This window comes from Perca flavescens, chromosome 1, assembly GCF_004354835.1.
Source record: "Perca flavescens isolate YP-PL-M2 chromosome 1, PFLA_1.0, whole genome shotgun sequence".
NCBI classification, from domain to species: Eukaryota; Metazoa; Chordata; class Actinopteri; order Perciformes; family Percidae; genus Perca; species Perca flavescens.
The window spans coordinates 17,064,380-17,082,173 of NC_041331.1; the positions used below are offsets into that span (position 1 = coordinate 17,064,380).

Below are 17,794 nucleotides of genomic sequence, written 5' to 3' on the forward strand. Positions count from 1 at the left end.
AAAACCTGTCATGTAATAAACACTTGGCTGGCTACCCTGGCAACACAGTGGGGAATACCATTATTCACCAACAGCATAGTTCATATGTTGCCATGGTGATGCTTTTTTATGGTTAACTGAGCAGTCTCAACATCCTGAAACTTGGACTAGATACAGTAGCAGGGTGGAAATATGTAAGATGTAAGAATGAATGTGTGCATAGCATGAAATAATAATGATAGTGTGAAGCTGACCCTCTCGACATATTCAAAGACAAGGTAGAGTTTCCCTCTCCGGCGGAAAGCTTCTTTCAGCTCAACGATGTTGTCCTGCTTCAGTGTCCGAAGCATCTTCAGCTCCCGAAGCGTCGTCTCCTTGACCTCCTCATTTTCTGTGCGGAAATTAAAGAGACACAAATGATGCCGCTGGTCCTCCTTCTCTCCCTCCTTCTCTCCCTCCTTCTCTCCCTCCCTTGCTCCTTCACTCACCTTCGCTGTCTTTGAACTTCTTAATGGCCACCAGCTCATTGGTTTCCTGGTTTGTGTTAAGAAGAAAGAAAACAACTTACTGGGTTGAACAAAGGCCAAGCGACTTTCTAAGATAGACAGATACAAAGATTCATCAAACGTGATAAACAGAAAGTATTTGTCGAAAGAAAGGTCAAATAAGAGAATAAGGATACTTAAATTGCCCACTTGTAACATGAACAAGAGAAAAAGGGTGTCCAAGTTGCCGGCAGTGCCAACACAAGAGCATTCTGTGTGCTCCCAATTTAAATGTTTTACCACAGGGCATTTGCGCAGAAAAAACAGCACAACCTTGGCATAGTTGATATGCATCGTAGGGTCTCCTTCAGCTTTTGGCAGGTTGCTGATTAACCTTGCTGAATTTTACAAACTGATGTGGTTGCAGATTCTGAGATTTATGTAGCTTTGATTCAAAGGCTGTGCTGCAGCTTTAGACATCAAGTATTTATTGTACAGTTTTACTGGAGAACAACAAAAGGGTAGGTTTTATTGCAGCTTTTCACAGGTCAAAATGATCATTTTTTGGCTTCAATACAGGACACTAATCGCAAGTCTTCATATAATCTTCATCAGGTTTTACTGGATCTGTTTCTACTCGCTACATCCATGCTGGAAATGCAGTCAGGAAATTAGGCAACATACGTTGAACACAAACAGAAATCAGGCTTTCATCACCCTTTTCTTTTTCAGTGGAATACATAGAGAAATATCAGGCCATGAGCTCCTTATTACTAAAAATAAGATTAATAACCTAAATGATTACCCCACTGGACTGTGTTTAAGCTCAGTGAGAAGCTTAAGCAAAAAGCAAAATATTCTCAAAACTATAACGCAACTGAGGGGTTTGAGCTACACGTTTATAACTGATGGAGGTCAACATTTTAATACTGTGTCTTAGAGTACATAGCAGTCTGGTCAGAGCCCCGGACTTTGATGGGTTTTGCCAAAAAACTGGTAAGGACAAAATATCTGGTTTAAGGTAAGATGTTTTTATGGGGCTTTTTTATGAATAGTGCAAATGTTTGTGAGGCTATATGTAAACCTTGACAAATGAAGAGGGAGACTGCAGATAAATGCATCATGTTATGGTTTTTCAGATAAAACACATTCATAACAACAAATGTGTGTGTTAATTTCTAAATTCTGGGAAATAGACATTGCCCACATCCTTGATTAAATGGGAAACCTTTCTATTCAATCTTAATGTTGGACCCTGAGGCTGTAGTTGGTGACGACAGCGGTCCAGAGGGATTTACAACATGCAGGCCAGTCTCCCTCTCTCCTCTGACACTATCATGTTTCTCTATTGTCCTTTTGTTTTCGGAGGGTCAGACAACAGAGTCGGCCTCAGTGACGAGAAGAGGCCACGCGCTGAGGAGCTGCACGTCGCTGCCAGCGCTCCTGTTCACACAAGCCAATTGTTTAAACCGAACACGCTTTTTTTTATTCAAAGTTGCCTCTTTAGAGTTTCACACGAGTGATTGAAGGAAATGAAACAAAATGGATTTACAGCTCTGATTTACACTTAATCCAGAGAGTAAAGTTACAGTTTCCAGTGAAGGGAATTACATCCGAATAGCAAACTGGGAGATTTACTGTGTTAACTAGGCATAATAAGTACACAACAACACACATACAGCACATGTGACATTCCAAGCTCTGTGGCAGCACCTTGCAATGTGCTGATGATGCCTGTGCTCATGTGTGGCGTCTCTGACCTCAACTGATTTACCTTTTGAGCCACTGTTAAGTCAGCACACCTAAAAATAGCCTCAGGCGTGCTAATTTTCTGCTGATGGCATCAGCTCCCGATTGTCACATTATACAAAAAAGTAAAGCTTGACCATTTCATGTCAGCCATGAATACCATGGTATGACTAATAATAAAATAATAAATAAACAGACTACCATACACAGTGCCATAATAGTGGTGATGTTGCTGCACTTATCTTTTCATATGAATTCATGTCTGTTAGAAAGAGGTCATCATTATTATGCTAAATGTGAAAAGTGGTAATTATTGATGGGCCCCATTGAGGAGCCAATAGGACTGACTCCTTTTTTTTGTGAATGGTAAATGAACTGCACTTATTTAGTGCTTTTATATCTTGACGGACAAATTACAATTGGCCTTTCTTTTACTCTAATCCTACTTTAGTCATCTCAGTCTCCCCAAGTGGTGTCTACGTGATATGCAGGTATACGCAGTATACCCACTAGGAAAGCTCCAGGATTTCCATATACCCACTTCTAAATGCTCAATGACATGCAACAACATACTTTCCATCATATTTATGATGGATTTTGAATTGTCATCTGTTATTTTCTTCTTCACACAGGCTAAATAAAGGTATGTCCACCGTAAAGTGGTGCATAAAAGTGTATCTGAATACAGGAAAAGAAGTCTTTGATGCTCAAACTTCCTTGGGGGAGGACACCCAGACCCCCCACTATGATATGATATGAATATGACGACATATACAGATGCATTTGGCAATTTTGGATTCAAGTATGGTTTTCGCATTTTTCTTGATTTGCCAGGCATTCAATTCACTGGATAAGACAAAAACAGGTGGTGCAATGGATCTGACACATGCCTTTGGGGTGGGAGATCTGGGTTCAATTCCCACTTTGATACATCAACCAATGTGTCCCTGAGCAAGACACTTAACCCATAGTTGCTCCAGAGGCGTGCGGCCTCTGACATAAACAGCAATTGTAAGTTGTTTTGGATAAAAGTGTCAGCTAAATGACATGTAATAATAATGAATATCCATTAACAGTTTCTCAATTTCTCAGTTTCTCACATTATTAACTCAAGGTCAACTTACTTTTCCAGAACATTTACTATATCGACCACACCGCTGACCTTATGCTCTTCAAAGTCAAGATAAACTCATTTAAAACAGAAGCAACTAACAATTATTTTCATCACTGACTAATATCTTCTATCTATCTAATTATTATTTGATAATAATCCAGTACATGTCGATCAAAGGTAACTTGTTGATGTCCTGAAATTGCTTGCATTGTTTCAGCAACAGTTACAAACCACACAAGTATTCTGCTTACAAAAAGATTTAAAATTTTAAAACTTCTAAAACAAAATCCCAAAAATATATACTACTGATGAATTTCCTATTGATCAACCACCGGCAATTAATTAACATCACTTAAGCACTACAATACAACATAGAGATAGTGTATAGGCACCAGGAAACACTGGCTAGCGGGTAGGTTGAGCTATTGTCACTCCCAACACACAAATTCAAGATAACACATAAACCTCCACATACACACACCCACATACGCTAATACAACACTTCCATAAAGTGGCAGAACATTGCACAAACGCCAGCACACATTCACTCGGCTAATTAAATGTCCCATCAAAACATACTGTACTGTAAAGTATACATAATTTGTACAGGGACACACATTTATAATGCATTTATTTTTTTCTAGTGCAGTCTCTTCTGAGTCACCTGGTTGGGTTTTAGCCTGTTGCTTATGATTCCCTCAACCATATACAGGTATGTTGTCGACTCCTAACAGGGTGACCCATTTACTATCAGCATAGTCTCCATATTCAGAACCTCCCTCTGCATCTCTCGCTCGCACACACACTCTCACACTCTCACACTCTCACTCCCTCTGCCACCCTTTTCTCTTTTGCCCTGCTTCCAGCTGAGAAAAGTAAAAATAACTGCTCTCTCGCTGCAAAGCTAAAAAGCTTTTATTGGCATGGTCTCTGGCTCTACATGTGAAAATGAATCCCCTACTACTGTTATATAAATGGGAAACTTGTCTCATCATGTTTTTAGTAACTTAATGCAACAGAAAGGATTTATCATAACCACACTATGACAGCTGGCATCTACATTTTTATGAAACGGTGATTCGCTGGGAACCAAATTCGTGGTCCCGTCGACCCGTCCAATAAAATCTAAAATCAAAAAGGAGATTGAGATGGAACAATTATGAATTAATGTTATTGGCTTTGGTATATTTGTATGATGCAAGCATGAAAACCTATTGTGGTTCGGCCGCAGTATATTTTGTGTGGTACACAAATGACAAATGAGTAATTGGTTTTGTTTCCCAAACTCTTTGCTTTCATTTTTCACGTAGTAGTTGAACAATATGACCCATTTCCCCGTGCTTCATGACACAGATAGAAGTCATTATCAATAACTAGAAACTTCTGTCTGACCCGCTCTCTCTCACTCATAACAATAACCTGTTAGATACTGCATACAAATAATAATCAGCAAACCAAGTCATTTTTATATATATACAGTATATATACTTTTTTTTCCCCCCTTTCTAAACTATTGTGATATAGACTCACAAATGCAGCTTTTAATTTTAAACAAATTTATCAGAACACAACTACTTAAGCGTTCTCTACATAAAAGACGGACATCTTTGGAAGATGAGCAGAAAAATGTGACACATTCCACATTTCCACATTCACAGTCAGTTGCATTCTGCATTTTGACTCGTCCGATAATGCAGATTGTCCATTATAGTTTATCTTTTATCTGCCGCTGGTTGCAACTTCCACTCTAACCATCATGTTCTGCTTACCATGTCATTTTGTTCCTGTCTCCAGAATGCAAGCGTTTATTTAGAGTGTCACTCAATGTATTTAATTCATGGCTCATTTAAAATTTTCATGAAGTGTAGCGTTGAGAAAATGTGGTCAAGTGTTGGGTCTAAAATTAAAGAAACATGCACAACATGGCACATAAGGGACCACAGGGCAAACACCAAGCACTCAGAGTACTCCATAATGAATGAACCCAGTTTATTTTAATGTCCCCTTCATCTTTCATACAATGTCTGCAGTAACAACCTACATTTGTTTGCAATCAGGCACTTCTTTGAACTTAGTTCTACACATACTTAATTTTCACCTAAAATTAAGTGCAGGAAACTATAATGACGACAAAAATGAAATAACATTTATTCTTTCTTACCACATTAAAATAGCAGCAGTATTAAACATTTAAAAAATGCCTTTCTTCTCTCTTGTTGACTCTGCTGTGACTGTCACTCCTCCCACAATAGTCCTCTCTCGCTCTAAGTGTGGAGTGAGGTGTTTTTCACAAATATATTATGTTCGTAACTGTGCAAATGTACAAAATTAGACTAAAAATATAAAAATATGTAATTCTTCAGTTCAGTCAATTCAGTCAAAGCAGAACCTGTTGCTTTATCCACACAGATCTTTACTACGGAACATTTTTGATTAATGAAGCTTACTGTGGCTCATGTGGCTCCATTTGATTCACTTAAGTAGAGTTAAAGTATTTCCACAAGTGAGAACTCTATTTTTAGGTATATAGGAAAAATCTATAAATAAGTGAAGAGATTCACTGTGGGTGTATTTGTAGGATAAACTCAATGCTGTGCAAGAATACTTTTAAACTTTTTTAATACAGAGTGCAATATCATTGTTAATGATATAAATTACTGGCACGTTCCCCTTGCTTTCAGAAAAATCGCTAGGACTGAACTAGACAATTCTTTTGTTAAGATGCAAATACAACAATTATCTATCTATAAAGAAAATCTAAACATTTATTTTACAAACCAGGGGTTTACACAGCATTCCTAGTTTTTTTTTTTTTTATGTTTTTAAAGGTCCCATATGATGCTCATTTTCAGGTTCACATGTTTACATGCTTAATGTTCTATGATCTTATTTTCTTATTTTTATATTTTATTTCAAACTGTCTCAATCAGAGCATGTGAGCTCTACTCCCCATCGACCCCTCTTTCTTCAAATTGCTCACCACTCGCTCCAAAAAAAGTGCATTGTATTTATCAGATGAACGGTGCCCATCCTCCCTTCATGCCCGGAGCTCGGCCAGCAAAAAATCCTCTCGCTCGCTCTCTGCTCACATGCTCTGGTTTGATAGATACCTGTATTCCTAGATTCCTGGATATATTCCTATATTATTACTTTCCAGTAATGAGTAGTGTAAGGGATTACAATTTCCAAAACAGTTTTCATAAGACAGTTACTAATCCAAGTAATGCTGCATTACTAAGTTACCCGTGATTAGTTTTTTGTCCAAGGTAGGCTTTCATATTAGATGATGATAAAAGTTGAAGAAGAGAAGAGAAAAACAGAAGCAAATAAGAGCTATTTTCTTTTAGCTTTTCTCAGAGTTAAAGGGTGTTATGTTGCTAAAATAACGACTGGTCTCAACTTGTAATGCAACAACTCTCTTCCTTTATTTCCGGGAACACGAAGGCACAAAAAACAGCGAACACCTACAGTGGCCTCTCAGTGTCAAAAATGTGCAACGTGACACAGGCATGCTGAATAATAGAACTAACAATGTGCGACGTAAAACAGTCATCCTGAATAACATAACTAGAGCTGTATATATGTATACTCTATGTATTACATGAACACAACATTTCCCCCCCCCCTCCGAATGTTCAGACGTGAAAGGTGGCAACAAAGTCCTCAAAGTGCCCAGGCCTGCTGAATAATAGAACTAACAATGTGCGACGTAAAACAGTCGTCCTGAATAACATAACTAGAGCTGTATATATGTATACTCTATGTATTACATGAACACAACAAAGGGATACTTCACCGATTAGCATTAAGCTTGGTATCAACAGAAACCCGGTAGTATTTTCGAATGACCGTGCTTCCCTCCCTCCTGTCCCCCTGAGACGATAGATCTCTGTATTGTGTGTCTGGAAAAAACCCTCTGATGACGTAAAAATCGTCATTTTGCGTAGTTTTCATCATTTTGGGCAGGAGTTCGAGCTAGGTGGAGAGCTAAAGCTAGCTGGCCACCTGTCCCACCCATCCTGCTTGCAAATGTCCGCTCATTAGACAACAAACTGGACAACATCCAACTTTAACAAAACTCCCAATGCGAGTTCAGAGACTGCTGTGTTTTTGTTTTTGTGGAAACATGGCCGAACAAGTGTACCGGACTCCGCTATCCAGCTACCAAGCCTGGTAGCCTTCCAAGCAGATAGAGATGCTGCTCTGTCGTGTAAGACTCGTGCAGGTGGGCTGTGCATATATGTTAACACGGACTGGTGCAGAAATGCGATACTTGTATCCAACTACTGCTCACCGCTGGTGGAGTTTGTGACTGTTAAATGCCGACCATTCTACATTTCCACGCAAATTCACAGCTGTGTTTATACTCTGTGTTTACTTCCCACCAAGCGCTAATGCTACCAATGCGTGAGCTGAACTTTATGGAGCTATCAGTGAGCTCCAAAGTGCACATCAGGATGGACTATTTATTGTTGCTGGTGATTATAACCACGCAAATCTCAAGAAAGTTCGTATATTCTACCTTCACCTCGTGGTGAACTTAACTTAAAACATTAGTGCTCTGTTACAAGTCTACCTATGTCCTGTCTTTTTTTGTCTGTTGTCTGTCCTATCCCTTGTCTGTCTTAAATGCTCTACTTTAAGTAGTAATTGCACTTTATGTATAGTCTATAATGTGTGTGCACTATGTCATTTTTATATAATGTCGTTTTTATAAAATGTTTTTTATATAATGTCGTTTTTATAAAATGTTGTTTTAATATATTTTAAATGTGTAACACCACTTGAGCCACGGTGAAATGTTTTTGCCCCCAATGGCTCCTTCAAGGCAGTGCTGCGACCGCTGCCTCCAAGGCACCTAACCCTAACATTAACCCTAACCCTAACCATAACCAGTGCCTAATCCTAGTGCCTTTCAGGCAGCGCTGCCTGGACGGAGCCGTTTGGGGCAAAAAACACCAATAAACATGGTTGAAATGACAATAAAACCCACTTGACTTGGCTTGACTGCCCTCTGTAACCAGTAGGCGTGGCTTGGGAGTGGCCTCGTAGGGAAGCGAAGCAAGTGCATTCTGGGAGTTGTTGTCTTTCATCCACGTGAGCCAAAAATACATTTTCTGGCTTTTCTCAGTCTAGAAGGCACCAACTTCTAAAATTATTTCACATTTCTACTACATAAATGACCCAATTTGAATATATATATTCATCTTTACAGTATCCCTTTAAGTTTTTAAAAAAAATCACTTGAGGATTTAAGATTTGCAACTCATAACACACAGGTTGAAAACATTGCCTTTGCTTGATAAACACACTGCAGAAAAACAGCAAGTAGAGAAAGATACAACAGCAATACATGAGCTGGGAACCACGCATTCACGTATGGTAGGCAATGCTGGATGAGTCACACAACCAGGCCTCACTTTCATGCATACCAAGCACATTGATGGCATAAATTTGAATACTTTTTTGAAGAGCCACAGTTGAAGTCATTCTAAACCAGACTTTCAGCGTTCAGATTCATGCATACAATGTGACATAAATAAAGCATGTGAGAGAGTAGTTCAGTACAATGTGACTGACGTTTGCACACCACGTGCAACTGGTGACATTAGGGTATGCTAGACAGTATTTCCCAGCTTGTATTAAAGATCTTTGAATGCAATTTTTGAGTTATAGCCAGCCAACAATTGTGCGTCAACTTTGTATTTATCCCTATAATTACAGTAGAAATTACCATTGTTGATAACATTAACCATCAATTAAAATCTGCTAGTGACAGTAAAGAAGGAAAGAGGTTATCTAAAATCTCAGTTAGTTGATGCAAATTTTGTGTTTCCGAGACATAAAGTACCTACTTGTACTTACTTTTTATATTAACTAAGTCCAATGAAATCAAAATGCTCTACTTAGTTCTGTTTTAATTAGGGTTGTAAAAAAACTTATTTTCATTATTGATTATTCTGGCAATTATTTTTTCAATTAATAGATGGTTTATGTTACATAAAGTAGTGGAATATGGCCATGACGAATTACCAAAGCACAAAGTAATGCCCTTAAGTTGCTTGTACAAAAACACACAGCAAATCCTCATAGATAAGAAACTGGAACTGGGAGGTATTCTGCATTTTTGCTTGAAAAAGTATGATTAATCAATTATCAAAATAGTTCTTTCAATTGATTCATCTATTAATCCACTTATCATTGCAGCTTCAGCTTCTTTTTCTAAATTTGAGTCTTTATCAATGTCTGATTTTAACATCTCAAAATGCATTGCAGCACAAAGACACAATAATGCAAACCATAAATATGTTCATACAAATGACAGATTACCTACAGTTAGAACTACAGAAATGAGAAATGCTGTCTTACCTTATGCCTGCACTTAAGCACCACTCCATACGCTCCTGGACAGAGAAATATAGAGAAAGACACAAAAGATCAATACAGTTTTAACATCTTAATTAATGTTTTGGCCTCTTAAACCTCAAACAAACATGTTCATAGAAAACAAGTGCAGCAGGTGAGAACCATCAGAGAAACAACAGTATAGGTGAGAGGGAGGCATACATACTCTCCCACACACTCCACACACACACACACACACACACACACACACACACACACACACACACACACACACACACACACACACACACACACACACACACACACACACACACACACACACACACACACACACACACAGGCACCACACACACACACACACACACAGGCCCACACTGGCACACAGAGACACACACACACAGGCCCACACTGGCACACAGACACACACACATACACACACACTGTCCCTGTAGCATTCTGCTTTTGCTAAGCACCCCATGTTCGCGGTTGATGATCCATATTTTAGAAGTCAGGTCTACGTCTGTACTGTTTTTTAGCCAGACTAGCATTGGTTGAAGTTACAGTTTTTTCCAACTGCTTACACACAAAATCTTTTCATGTCACACGATTTTTGAAACCTCTCACTCAAAGTGCAAAACTACCCAGCAAATCTCCAAAACCATAAGCTATTTCTCAGCCTTTCACTCATCTTTCAATTGCATAAAATACTTTTTTCAAAACATTACACACAATTCTAAGACACAAAAATCTAACAGGAAGTGACTTGCTATCCATTTCTAAACACAGCCAATCAAAATGCTATACTTATTTACCAGGACACACACACACTTCTCACATTTGCAAACACATTATGTCATAACTGAACACTAACCAATCATTGCTTTAGTATAGGCCTATACAAAGGTCCAAGGTCAGATTACCAGTTTTGAACAATGGATGCCAACTGCCTTTTTTCAAAACTCTAACATTTTTTCAATTGCTTGGATACAATACACATAAACCTAAGATCATTTGTTCATTCAACAAAGATCACCTGTTCATTATGACACAACTTAACATCAAAGTACTACTATTTCAAAAGGCAATTCACACATTACATTTCAGATGATTGTCTATTCATTTCATTACAACAATTTAACTATCAATTGATATAACTGCTCAAAATTATAAGTAACTGTTGCATTACTCTTAATGAATAGTTGTATGGAAACAGACAAACAATATTCCATGTTTAGATCATGAAAGTTTCAAGATAACGAGATTCATTGTTACCAGTTAGCGTGGAGCATTCAAACCAATTAGACTACATTATCTATGGATGTAATATTTCATCATCCTTCTCTACTGTAATATACTACTGTTTATCAGACACTGTTTCTATGGTCCCATGTACCACCTTTCAGACTATTTTCATGTTTGACAGTACTGCACTGTATGGATGCAGGCCCTTGGAATTGCTTGTCCAATTCTGCCAACTCGTTACTGATGATTTAGATATATAATTTATATATACTATATATAAAGTACTGTATGTATGTATATATATATATATATATATATATATATATATATATACATACTGCTATATACTGTTCAGTGGCCAACAGATCAGACTGTGGTTGTACTGGGCAGCTTCCAGGTATGAATGTGGAACTGTGTGAATGTGACAGGTTGTCATTGCAAATGAGAATTTGTTCTCAATCGACTTACCTGGATAAATAAAGGTTCATTGAACCTTTATTTATATATATATATATATATATATATATATATATATATATATAATATATATACTCATACCACATTGGCCTGTAGTATTCTCTCTACTACTGCAGTACTTTTACAGGGATGTATTTATATGTAGTACCATATGTAGTATATGATAGTGAAACTATTGGTAGCTTGTGTGTGGGTGGTTCTGAAATTAGTAGGAAAGGGATTCTAAAAAACTGTACTACAGTAGTACATTACAGTAGAGAAGGATGATGAAATACAGTTTTTTACAATCACTTTGCTACTAATTTCAGAACCTTGATGTCATTTTTCAAAACTCTAGACACAAAACTCAAAACGGTCAAAACTTGTAACACAGGCTATCCAGTGTTCAAAACATTGCATTGTGCATTCATATCTTTAAAGAATATTGCACTTGCACAATCATTGGTTCAAAAATATAATATATTGTGAAATACCATTGAAACGTTACATTAGATCACCCACACACAAGCTACCCATAGTTTCACTGGGTCATCGTTCGTACAATCATTAAATATTGTAGTATAAAATAGGTGATACATGTTTCATTATGGTACTACAAGTAAATACATCCCTGTAAAAGTACTGCAGTAGTAGAGAGAATACTACAGACCAATGTGGTAGAAGTATAAGTATTTTAACCTAACCTAACCTAAGTCGATTGAGAACAAATTCTCATTTGCAACGACAACCTGTATATATATATATATATATATATATATATACAGTACTCTATAAATAAAGTATATATACATTCATGTGAAAAAAAAAAAAATTAGGACACCCATGCTAAAGTTGACTAAAATAGGAACAAAAAAATCATCTTTTGGAAATTGATCTTACAGTAATGCCATAATTAAACGAATGAGGAAAAATCCAACCTTTATGGACACCAATTTTGTTTGTGAATGAATAATGTATCGGAAATAAATAAATGTTCTTCCTTAAAATACAGGGGGCATAAGTCAGTCCACCCCTATGTTACGGTAAATTCCCATAGAGGCAGGCAGATGTTTATTATAAAGGTCAGTTATTTCATGGATCCAGGATACTATCCTGATAAAGTTCCCTTGGCCTTTTGAATTAAAATAGCCCCCCCACATCATCACATACCCTTCACCATACCTAGAGATTGGCATGGTTTTAATTCAGTTAGCCTAATAGCTGGTTTCATTTGCATTGAGAGATGATTTTATGGAAAGTACCCCATGCCAATCTCTAGGTATGGTGAAGGGTATGTGATGATGTGGGGCTATTTTAATTCCAAAGGCCAAGGGAACTTTATCAGCATGCATAGTATCCTGGATCCATGAAATAACTGGCCTTTAAAAATAAACATCTGCCTGCCTCTATGGGAATTTAACATAGGGGTGTATTTATTTATGCCCCCTATTTTAAGGAAGAACATTTATTTATTTACGATACCTTATTCATTCACAAAGAAAATTGGTGTCCTTAAAGATTAGATTATTCCTCATTTGTTTAATCTTTTTAGTCAACTTTAGCATGGGTGTCCTAATTTTTTCACATGACTGTAAATTATGTATCTCAATCATCAGTTACGAGTTGGAAGAATTGGCCAAGCAATTCAAAAGGCCTGAATCCATACAGTGCAATACTGTCAATACTGTAAATAGTCTGAAAAGTTGGTACATGGGACCATTGAAACAGGGTCTGGTAAACAGTAGTACATTACAGTAAAGAAGGATGATGAAATATTACATCCATAGATACTGTATTCTAATTGGTTCATGCTCCACGCTAATTGGTGACAATGAATCTCGTTATCTTGAAACTTTCATGATCTAAACATGGAATATTGTTTGTCTGTTTCCATACAACTATGCATTAAGAGTAATGCCACAGTTACTTATCATTTTGAGTAGTTGTATCGATTGATAGTTAGTTGATTGTAATGAAATGAACAGACAATTATCTGAAATGTAATGTGTGAATTGCTTTTTGAAATAGTAGTACTTTGATGTTAAGTTGTGTCATATTGAACAAGTGATCTTTGTTAAATGAACAAATGATCTTTGGTTTATGTGTATTGTATCAAAGCAATTGTAAAAAGTGTTAGAGTTTTGAAAAATGTGCATTTTGATTATTAGTTGTGAGTTTTGTGTCTAGAGTTTTGAAAAATGACGTCACTGTTCTGTAATTAGTGCAAAAGTGATTGTAAAAAAACTGTAATGTTCCAGTTTAAATGTTTAATTCAACCAGGGAACAAGGCAAGAACAAACAAAACGTCCCACATGAATAAAAGTAACAGTTACATTATCAAGAAGACTTGTATTTTGATTGGCATAACATTAAAAGAAAACATTCAAATGTGTATTTACAATGGTAAAAATTGCCTTTAACTTGTGCCATCAGAATTATTTGAAAGATAAACATAGTGGCTTTAAGCTTTTTTTTTGCTGTGGCTTTAGATCTCTCATCATTTAATGGTAGTTCTCATGTGTCTAACCTTTGATTTATGTATCCTGACAAGCACCAATGTAGATCACAGTTAGTGAGAATTATCAACAGAACGATAAATAGTCAGTTACTCTGTCTTCTCACATTAGAGTGAAGCCAGGCGTACATGTCAGTCTAAGTCACTAAAATGAGCTAAAAATTACGCTGTTGACTGAAAGAAATAATTCCTGCCTGGTTTGATGTTTGAACAAAAACTTAATCTAATTTATTTCATTTTCTGACCAGCCATCAATGTTGTCACTGCGGCAAGAGTTGGCCAGGATTCTTTTGTCTTCTGCAAAACACACAAAAGCAAAGACACATACTGATGCATACAATCAAGGCTTATGCTCATAATACAGTGTTTACTCTGTGGATTTGACCGTGGCGGCCCCCCCTCTGCAACATTTCTGCCCCCCCACGGTATCAGAAATAGGGCTGCGTTGTTAGAGTGCATGTCGGAAAATAGCGCGGACACGCGCGTCACACGCACTTCACACACGCTTTGCAAATTTAAATTAAGTTAACTGGTGATTTTTGTTGTTTGTATTCTTCACCTGCGAGCTAAATTGCACGTGGCTGTTGATTCAATATAATAGCGACTGCTCACGTTTGTATTTTAGGTGCATTATTTACATGCTGAAGTAGATACACTGCATTAAGATAATGTAATTAATAGTGGGTTAATTGTTATTTGCTACAGAATGCTTAGCCTATATGTCAAGATCAAAGTTGGCCTATATAGTAACTAAAAAAATACAGTTCAATCACAACAGAAAATATGCCTCACTGTGTGTGTGAATAGAGGTGAATAAATATATTTGTCTGTGTTGCAGCGAAGTGTCAGTTCCGCTTCATGTGGGGGGTTCGGACCTGCCCCACTGCTATAAAAAATCCTAAAGGAAACACTGTGACATATATTTTCTGAAAGCATAAAAGTTTCACTGTGAGAGGAATACAATTCTGGTTTGTTAAACTTGTCGATGGCTTTAGAGCATTCTAAAGATACGTAGAGAGTCTGAAAAAACGGCAGTGTTAACCATGTGTTTAACACTGCGAACATTACAATTAGGTATGGATGCTAATTTAAGAAATGCTCCTTTAGGTCATACGAGAGGGTAGAAACAAACAACCGTGTATGGGTTGGAAGACTTGCTATCAAAACAACCTTTAAACTGCCACCTATATGGGTTAATTTGTAGTTACATTTAGGCAGAAATATTTGGTTATGGTAAGGGAAAAATCGTTGACAGCGTCAGCCTGTGTTAAAGTCACATGCTTTTTTTGACCCAACCATCCACCTTGACCTCCTCTCTACAAAGTTTGCAGTGCTATATCAACGTCAAACCACATCCAGCTTTGCTCCTGACAGACAAGAGTCATAATTCACACGGCCACTCACTAGAGGTCTTTGTCAGGCAAACATGAACAAAGCTTGTTTTTTTGTCTTTTATTGTAAATTCTCAAAGAAAAGCCAGTATTGAAATACAGTTATTTCCAACTGCTTACACACAAAATCTTTTCATGTCACACGATTTTTGAAACCTCTCACTCAAAGTGCAAAACTACCCAGCAAATCTCCAAAACCATAAGCTATTTCTCAGCCTTTCACTCAGTTTTCAAATCGCATAAAACCCTTTTTTCAAAACATTACACACAATTCTCTACCTAAAACACAAAAATCTAACAGGAAGTAGCTTGCTATCCAGTTCTAAACACAACCAATCAAAATGCTACACTTATTTACCAGGGCACACACACACTTCTCACATTTGCAAACACATTATGTCATAACTGAACACTAACCAATCATTGCTTTAGTATTATACCTATACATAGGTCAAAGGTCAGATTACCAGTTTTGAACAATGGATGCCAACAATAGACAGAGAGCAAGGGGAGGAGGAGGAAGAGACAAGGGATAACAACGAGGAGGAGGAGGGAAGAAGAGTAAGAAGGAGAGCCATCTCTGATGAGATCAGGGAGAGAAGCCCATCTTGAGTAGCTTTATAGTGGCGTCCATACTGCATGCAACTATCTAATGACTATTTCAGCATTACAAATCAATCAGACTTTGTTTTGCACAAAGTGCATACAATTCTGTCCCCCCACACACACACACCCCCCCCCCGCCCCGACACACAAGCATGCAAAAACACTCACAACACACACACGCACACACACACACACACACACACACACACACACACACACACACACACACACACACACACACACACACACACACACACACACACACACACACACATACACATATTCTTTATTCTAAAAATGATACCTTTGGTTTACATATGTTTGTACTATTGTTTTCTTGTTTCATGCTACTGTAAACAACATGGTGCTACTCTTACAAACGTAATGTTTTGCCCAATCAATATTTTCTGTTTCATTGTAACATTACATTGTTTTTTACAGGTGCACTTTTCAACCACTTTCAGCAGATTACTTTCCCTCTAGAACATTGTAAATGTAGCTATAAGCCTATGAAAGACAAAAGAGCTTTAGATTTAGAACAACAGTGTGTACATGGTATATCCAAAAATGTACTAAAAAGTGTTTGCCATTTGATGCAAATACTTCATTTTGAGATGATTTTATGGTATTTTGAATGCAGTGTTTCATTTTGAAGGAGATGTGAGGCATTTTGCATTTTGTGTGAGCAGTTTTAGGAATTGTGTGTAGAGTTTTGAAAAAAGGAGACATAGTTTTGAAAACGTGTGTAAGCAGTTGGAAAAAACTGTAATGTTAGCCAATGGTCTTGCAACATGTCAAATTAATGGTATCAAGCATTTAGGGGTATGAAATTACCTAAGGGAACGCTCAGTCTTACAAACGGTGTCGACCGTTTTGCCGCAGTTTCCGGGTTGAAGGACTTGTTTCAAAGTATGTTTTCTCTCGTTTGGTGGGTGTGTCAGAGGTGTTACCCAATCAGTAGCGACGGGTATGTAAACACGTGATAATAAAAAGGCAGTGCGCTTGGGCACACAGTAGGGTATTCAACGCACACTTTAAAATGCTGGGTTAAAAATAACCCTTTTGGTAACCCAACGCTGAGTCAGAAACGGACCCGCCCAACATTGGGTTACATCAACCCAACGCTTGGTTAATGTTGGGTTGATGGTAAATTTACTATATTGTAATTGCACTAATCAGCACTACAGAGTCATGTCTCTGCTCTGGTTTTCTCTTTTTTTAACACAAATACTGTTTTAATTCACTGATTTACCCCAGTTACTTATCTTCTCCTGTTCTTTCACAGTGTGGTTTAGTTACAGTCCATGAAACTCAACGCTTCCTGGAGAATGAAAAACCTACCAGGAAGAGGATGGATCACGCCTTTTGAGCTGCTGGTAGGCTTTTAATGTGAAACACCAATCCAGCAAGTGTTGACTAGGAAGTGTTGGAATTTCACAGAGGGTAACTTAACCGTGTCAAAATGGAAGCAACTGGTAATAATTAGAGAACAATAACTATTTATGTTAGAGCAGAGAAACTCAGAGCAGCAGCGAGGTGAGTATGACATGACTCTGATGGTGCACTGATGAAATTAGTGCTGTGGAAACGTACACCATCAAGACAACAAGGTAAACATTTTGCATCAACAGCAAGTTATTCAGGAAACAGGGAGGCTTCTTACTAAAATCTGCTAAGATATTAAACAGGGAAATATAGGAATAAAGACCTCTAATATAAGCCTGTTTCAGATAAAGGCCTTGTTCTCTTGGCAGTCAAGGTAAATAAAGGCTCTGGAAACTATTTAAGAAATATGATAAACAAATGACTAATGCTGTCGTTTTCCTCGTGAGGACAGTCTTGAAGGATTGCATGCTACTCTATGAGAAACTTCTGCAATCTCTCAGGCTCA

The 17,794-nt window shown here is 37.5% G+C and overlaps 1 protein-coding gene across 1 annotated transcript in view; it reads right to left on the bottom strand.

Moving 5' to 3' along the window:
- The window catches only part of cdkl5 (cyclin dependent kinase like 5), a 39,330-nt gene that overhangs the window by 20,976 nt on the left and 560 nt on the right, over nt 1–17,794 (bottom strand). Inside the window, exons 2-4 of the mRNA XM_028582857.1 lie at nt 9,697–9,731; nt 468–513; nt 234–370 (exon numbers count right to left, since the gene is read on the bottom strand). Of these exons, the coding sequence (XP_028438658.1) occupies nt 234–370; nt 468–513; nt 9,697–9,731 (218 nt within the window). The remainder of the gene's footprint in view (nt 1–233; nt 371–467; nt 514–9,696; nt 9,732–17,794) is intronic.